At 41.0% G+C, this 6,690-nt stretch overlaps 1 protein-coding gene across 1 annotated transcript; it reads left to right on the top strand.

Annotated features, from left to right (window-relative positions):
- The first annotated feature begins 1,499 nt into the window (after nt 1–1,499).
- Nucleotides 1,500–2,447, top strand: LOC119821578 (vomeronasal type-1 receptor 4-like). The gene has a single exon (XM_038340683.1). The coding sequence runs from the start codon at nt 1,500–1,502 to the stop codon at nt 2,445–2,447; it is 948 nt and encodes a 315-aa protein (XP_038196611.1).
- The last annotated feature ends 4,243 nt before the right edge of the window (nt 2,448–6,690 follow it).

Genomic DNA, 6,690 nt, shown 5'->3' with positions numbered 1-6,690 from the left:
ATCACTCATAATAGAACGCCTTGGCTATAGTAGGGACTCGTGTCAAGGCAGAGATTTGTGGTGCGTGGAGAAATTCAGAAGGGCACACTGAGAAAAGTCTAATAGACCTTGTCAGAATAAAAGAGACTGCTGAGGAATCCATAGATGTCTGCAAAGAAAAAAGGTTTGTATTTCAGGTGACAGAAAAAATTAAATTGGTGGAGGAATAGGTCTAAAATTAATATACAGTAAAACTTCCCCAAATCCATTGAACATGAGTGATATTACTATGTTGAAAATTCAAGGTCAAACTTCATGAGTATCATGTTTTGCCATTCTCTGCATTCTCTGTGTAACTGTGGACCTGAGATCTCTGCTTCTGCAACTGCAAAACAGAAGAATCTTCTAGTGGAAATGTAATTCAGGTGTTGCAAAATATATATAACTCTTTGTTACAGTGGAGTTATCAGCCAGAATCAGCCTGTTTTAATGACCAAATGTCACAGGAAACATACTTGGTGAAGATGTGCTCAACACTGGATACGCAGTCTCACCCTTGCCATCACTGTCTGCATATCAGCAGCTCAGCTCTAAGTTGTCAGCGAAACAGACAATGAAATGAAATGCTTCAGGACGTGCTGGTTACCCTGTAAGGTGAAATGAGAGGCAGAGTCCCACATGGAAAGTCTGAGCATTTACTCATCACTAAGGTACAGAAACGTATCTGCAGCCAAAACACTGACCTTCGAGTACACATGTTACTATATATGTGTTAGAAACAAACATTGTTATAAACATGCAAACAATATAAATTGATGAATGAAAATTCCTGGGAGCTGGAGGGATGGCTTAACAGTTAAAGACCATTCCAGAGTGCCAGGGTTCAATTCCCAGGCAGGCATAGAGTGCACAGACATGCAGACAAAGTGCTCATACACAAAAATACATAACGTTTAACAATTTTATAACATGCAAATTTGGCTTTCACCTAGGTCAAAACATCCTTCTGCCTGACATAACAGTGTTCAGGGTATCGGTGGATTCGACTGCCTACTTTCCAACACTTTATTCTGTCCTCTAAGATGGTCAAGAATACCGGAATGCAGTTGCTATGAGGCCATCTGTGGACCTAACATTGAAAGGATTTGGATATTTCTCCAGGCGGTGGGGCACAGGCCTCTAATTCCAGCACTTAAGAGACAAAGATAGGTGGATCTCTGTGAGGTCAAGACCAGCCTGGGATACAGAGCAAGTCCCAGAACAACGAGTGAAACTTGGAAAAACCCTGTCCAAAAAGACAAACAGTAAGAAAGAAGAAAGAAAGAGAGAGAGAGAGAGAGAGAGAGAGAGAGAGAGAGAGAGAGAGAGAGAGAAAAGAAAGGAGTTGGACATTTCATCACTTATCAGCTCTGCTCCTGAGCTGGCAATCATTAATTTTCCCACAATTGCCATTTCAAAAATAGATTTACGATACAGTCCATTTATCTGTCATTCTTTGCCTAACACATCTGACGAACATCATGACTGTGGGTAATTCCGTCTTGGGGGTCTTTCTCATATCGCAGTTATGTGTTGGCGTCATAGGGAACACATCACTGTTCATTTTATACATTTACACTTTCCTCTTTAAGCCTCATTTTAAGAAATTGATAGATCTGTTTTTCATGCACCTGACAATAGCTAATATGGTGACGATCGTGTTCATTTTGACACCGGATATCATGTCATCCTTTGGAGTACCCAATTTTCTGGATGCTGTCGGTTGTAAGGTTGTTTTATGTATATACAGATTTTCCCGCGGTCTGTCCATCAGTACCACCTGTATTTTAAGCACATTTCAAGCTGTCACCATGACTCCCAGTAATTCTCAGTGGTCTTGGCTTAAGCACAAACTATCAGCGTGGACATTTTCTTCCTTACTTTGCTCCTGGCTCATTAACATGGCCATCTATGGATATATGGTTGAAAATGTAATAGAGAAAACCAATTCTACTCAAGTTGGACATATGTATTTACATGCTTACTGTCAAAGCAAGCCATTGAGGGACCACAATTCAGTACCTTTCATGAGCATCATATTCATGTACGATCTCTTATATGTGTCCATCATGATGTGGACCAGCCTGTACATGGTAATTCTCCTCTACAGACACCACAAGAGAGCCCAGTATCTCCGCAGCCCAAGCCTCTCCAGCCAGCAATCTCCCGAGCTCAGAGCCACTCACAGCATCTTGCTGCTGGTTAGCTGTTTTGTGATCTTGTATTGGTTGAACAACTTTATCACCCTTTATGGGTTTTATGCACCAACAAAAATTCTAATTTTGGAGGGAATTAATGCATTTTGGGCAGCGTGCTATCCAACCATCTGCCCTTTTGTAATAATGAAAAATAATAAACTTATTTTGCACTTCACTTCTTCCTTTTCGGCACTGAGAATGACCTGTTTTCAACGTGCACTCCATGGCTGAACTGAATCCCACACTTCCGCATTGTTTGAACACTTCTTAATGATTCCCCTGAGATGAAGAATTTGAATGTGGACCTCAAATACCTGTCATGACCTAGTTATAACTCAGACATTCTGAACGCTACTAAAATTCAAGGAGCTACCATTTTTCTTGAATACAACTCGGTGTTCATAATTTTGATAATTTCAGCATTTACTAACCACTCAAGTTCTGACACTTTGGGAATTTGAACAATAGTCTACTTCTCATTTTTCTCTATCAAAATACTTCTAATCAAAAATTAAAATACCCTTTGGAGCTTGGGTTGTTTTTGTGGAGTATTCTGTCCTAAGGAATGTCTTTTAACCACTGAACTAATAAATTTCCCTATCTTAACTGTTACCTACCTCAAATACTGCTGTGGGAGGGACTCTTTAGTGTTATAACTGACAGGTATACAATGGATGTCCGAGAACCATAGCTGTTTTAATTTACTGTTTCAGTATGTTTTTAATTATTTCTTTTATTTTTGAATCATGATATAACTACAGCATTTCTCCCCCTTCTTTTCTGCCCTTCAAACCTTCCTGTATAAGCCTCTTCTTTTTCTCTCTCAAATTCAAGGCATCTTTTTCATTAAGTATTGTTACATACATGTGTGTGCGTGTGTGTGTGTGTGTGTGTGTGTGTGTGTGTGTGTGTGTGTGTCCCTAAATACAAAAATACTACCTGCTCAGTCGTTATAATGTTACATGTATGTATGTACTCGGGGCTGACCACTTGGTATTGGATAACCAATTGGTGTGCTCTTTCCTGGGGATGACTATTTCTCCCTCTCTTGACTTTCCTTAGTTGTGTACAGTTCTTTGTATAGGATTCAGGCCTCCTAAGTGTAGTCCTCAAATAGCATCAATTAAATTTCTCTTTGTCTCAATGGAGATCATTACAGAAAACCACAACCAATCGAAATGCAGACTAATAAAGCCTAGGCCCATTGGCTGTATGTGCAATACAGCTTCTGCACCTAAGGATCAGGGAACATTGATGAAAGCAGGACAGAAAGTTTAGAGAGCAAGAGGTTGAGGGAATCGGCTGTGGGATTGTATCACCTGGTAATATCAGAAGTTGCACTCATGGAGTATCACCAATCTAGCCGCTTAATGTTTGTTTTATATTTTTCTTTTTTAAAAAATTTTAATGGAAATAGAATTACATCATTTCTCACTTCCTTTTCTCCCTCCAGCCCCTCCCAACTACATTCTCTAACCCTTCCCTCTCATATCCCCCATACTCTCAAATTATTCTCATTATATTTGTTACATACACTTATATGCTTATATATACATACAAAAATAGATGTAGATACAATCTGATAGATCTGTTTCTGTGGTTTATATAATATTTCAGTGTTGATCCATCTGTATTGAACAACAAATAAGGGGGTTCAATCCTAGGAGAGACTAATTCTCCTTTTCCCAACAGTCATTAGTTGACTCTAATTCTTTATCTAGGAGTGAGACCCCATGAAATTTTCTCCCTTCCATGTTAATATGTCCATTGATGTTGCCATTGATCCAGTCTTGATTAAACAGTCATTTCTAGGACAGACCCTTTCAAAGCAGACTTGCTGATACCCTAGCTTGCCACGCCAGCACGGCAACTGTCGTTCTTCTAAGTGAGAGACATTGGGATTAACACACAATACAACTTCAGGTTCTGCAGACAAGCCATTTATTCTATTTTCTTATAAGTATATATAACCCTCAACAGGGGAGGCCAAACCAGCAATAGCAAGAAGCTCTTCACCTTAACTCAATGGCTTAGAGGTAAACTTCCTCAGAAACATTGCTGAAAACAACAGATTGTTCCTGTTTTTGTTCCTGTTTTCAACCAACCTAAAGAGTGCAAAACAGATCAAGTGGGGGTGCGAAGCCCTGTCCTCTAGGGACCCAACAATTTCCCATTTTTATTTTAAAAGAATGAGAGCTCCTGTCTTAGGACTCTCTCAGATAGAGACTCTTACCCCTCTACAGGAGGCCTTAATCACTGTCTTAGGCAAGCTCTCTATACCAGGACAGTTGCCTGTCATACGGATCCCTCATGACTTCTGCAGCATCTGCAGCCAGACTTGGGGCACTTCCTGATTACTGGAAGACAGCCCAACAACACTTGTCGAGTAACAGTGTGCTGTATGTGGGATTGCCGCATAGAGTGGCAGAGAATCCAAAAACAGATAACCCCAATAGCAATATCAGTACAAATCAGAGCATTCCAGACAATTGCTGGACCCAGCCCCCAAGTTGGGCCATGGCATTCTACTGACTGGATCCAGACACAGCAGGTACCCATGTTCTATTGATACTAACAATATGATAAGCGTCTACAGGGTGAAATTCAAAAAGGAGGAATAACAAGGGCTATCCAAACATGCATTCAACTGTTTAACCACATCAGAAGCATTTATAACATTAGCAGGTGTAACATACAAGATACTTGTTGCGGAAGTCAAAGGGAATCTACCTGTTCTTGCAAAAGCACGGTTTGTTGATTTAAATTTAAAAGTCCAAGTCCAATATGAGAGTCCAGAGCACTCCGTGTCTGCAGGGACTTGCTAACCCTTCCAGACAGCTGATCCACAGTCTCTGTAGTCACAGCTGTCTGCGAAATGGCTACTTCAGCAACTGTAGCCACAGTGGCAGTGACAGCAATTGCAGCAACAATTGCAGCTGTTCACCTGCTGTCGATAAAGGATGATCTCCTGATGTTCTTCAGACACCAGCACCAACAGAGGAATCACAGCAGGCACTCGAATGATCAAAGCTCCATCAGAACCGTCCCAGCAATTACTCAGCTTGCAGATACAGGAAGAATAAATAAGAATATTGCCCCCTAGGGCAGCTGAGGAGAGGGAGACTGAAAAGGCCAGTTCCTATAGCCATACTGATGAATTTCTTACATATCACCATAGAACCTCCACCTGGCGATAGATGAAGAAAATGACAGAGCCCCACCTTGGAGCACTGGAATGAGCTCCCAAGGTCCTGATGAGGAGCAAAAGGAGAGAGATCATGAGCAAGGAAGTCAGGACCGTGAGGGGTGCGTTCATCCATTGAGACGGTGGGACAGATCTAACGGGAGATCACCAAGTTCAGTTGGAATGGGACTGATGGAACAGGGGACCAAACCGGACTCTCTGAATGTGGCTGACGGTGGAGGAGGACTGAGAAACCAAGGACAACGGCAATGAACGTGAACTCTACAGCATGGACGGGCTCACTGTGAGCCTTGTCAGTTTGGTTGCTCACCTTCCTGGACTTAGGGGGAGCTGGGAGGACCTTGGACTTAACATAGTGAAGGGAACCCTGATGGCTCTTTGTCTTGGAGAGGGGTGGAGAGGGGGTATGGGTGGAAGGGAGGGGAGGGAAGGGGGAGGAGGAGGGAAAGAGATGGAAATCTTTAATAAAAAAAAAACATTAAAAAAACAAAAACAACCATCATTTTCTATTAAATATTCTTGACAAAAAGAAAACACGAATAAAAATCTGAATAATCTTAAAAAAAATTAATGGAAATAGAATTATATCACTTCTCACTTCCTTTTCTCCCTCCAGCCCCTCCTAAATACATTCTCTCACACCCTTCCCTCTCATATCCCCCCATATACTCTCAAATTATTCTCTTATTATATTTGTTACATACATTTATATGTAACATACATATATACATACAAATATATACATACAAAAATAGATGTAGATGCAGTCTGATAGGGCTGTTTATGGTTTCTATATTTCAGTGTTGAGCCATCTGTATTGAACAACAAATAAGGAGGTTGAACCTATGGAGAAACTAATTTTCCTTTTCCCAACAGTCATTAGTTGCCTCTAATTCTTTATCTAGGAGTGAGACCCCATGAAATTTTCTCTCCTCCATGTTAATATGCCCATTGATGATGCCATTGGTCCAGTCTTGATGATAAGTCATTTCCAGGATAGACCCTTTCAAAGCAGACTTGCTGATATCCTACCTCTTACAATCATTTCCACCCCTCTTCTGAAATGTCCCCTTAGCCACAGATGCAGCATCTGTGATGGAGATGTAGCCCTTGGAGCTGCACTCCCCACAATCTGCTGATTTCTGCATTGTGAACAGTGGTGGTTTTCTGTGATCACTGCCATTTCATCTGAGGATTTGGAGCTAAGAAACAAAGATGAAAGAGAACATGCATTTGCCTTTATCAGTCTGGTTGCCCATACTTTTGTAA

The sequence above is a fragment of the Arvicola amphibius genome, chromosome 8, assembly GCF_903992535.2.
Source record: "Arvicola amphibius chromosome 8, mArvAmp1.2, whole genome shotgun sequence".
NCBI classification, from domain to species: Eukaryota; Metazoa; Chordata; class Mammalia; order Rodentia; family Cricetidae; genus Arvicola; species Arvicola amphibius.
Note: the sequence above shows the minus strand (reverse complement) of the source record. Positions and strands in the feature narration are given on the sequence as shown.

What these genes read in the sequence shown, in the direction of transcription:
- LOC119821578 (XM_038340683.1), top strand. Translation starts at nt 1,500, where the DNA reads ATGACTGTGGGTAATTCCGTCTTGGGGGTCTTTCTCATATCGCAGTTA.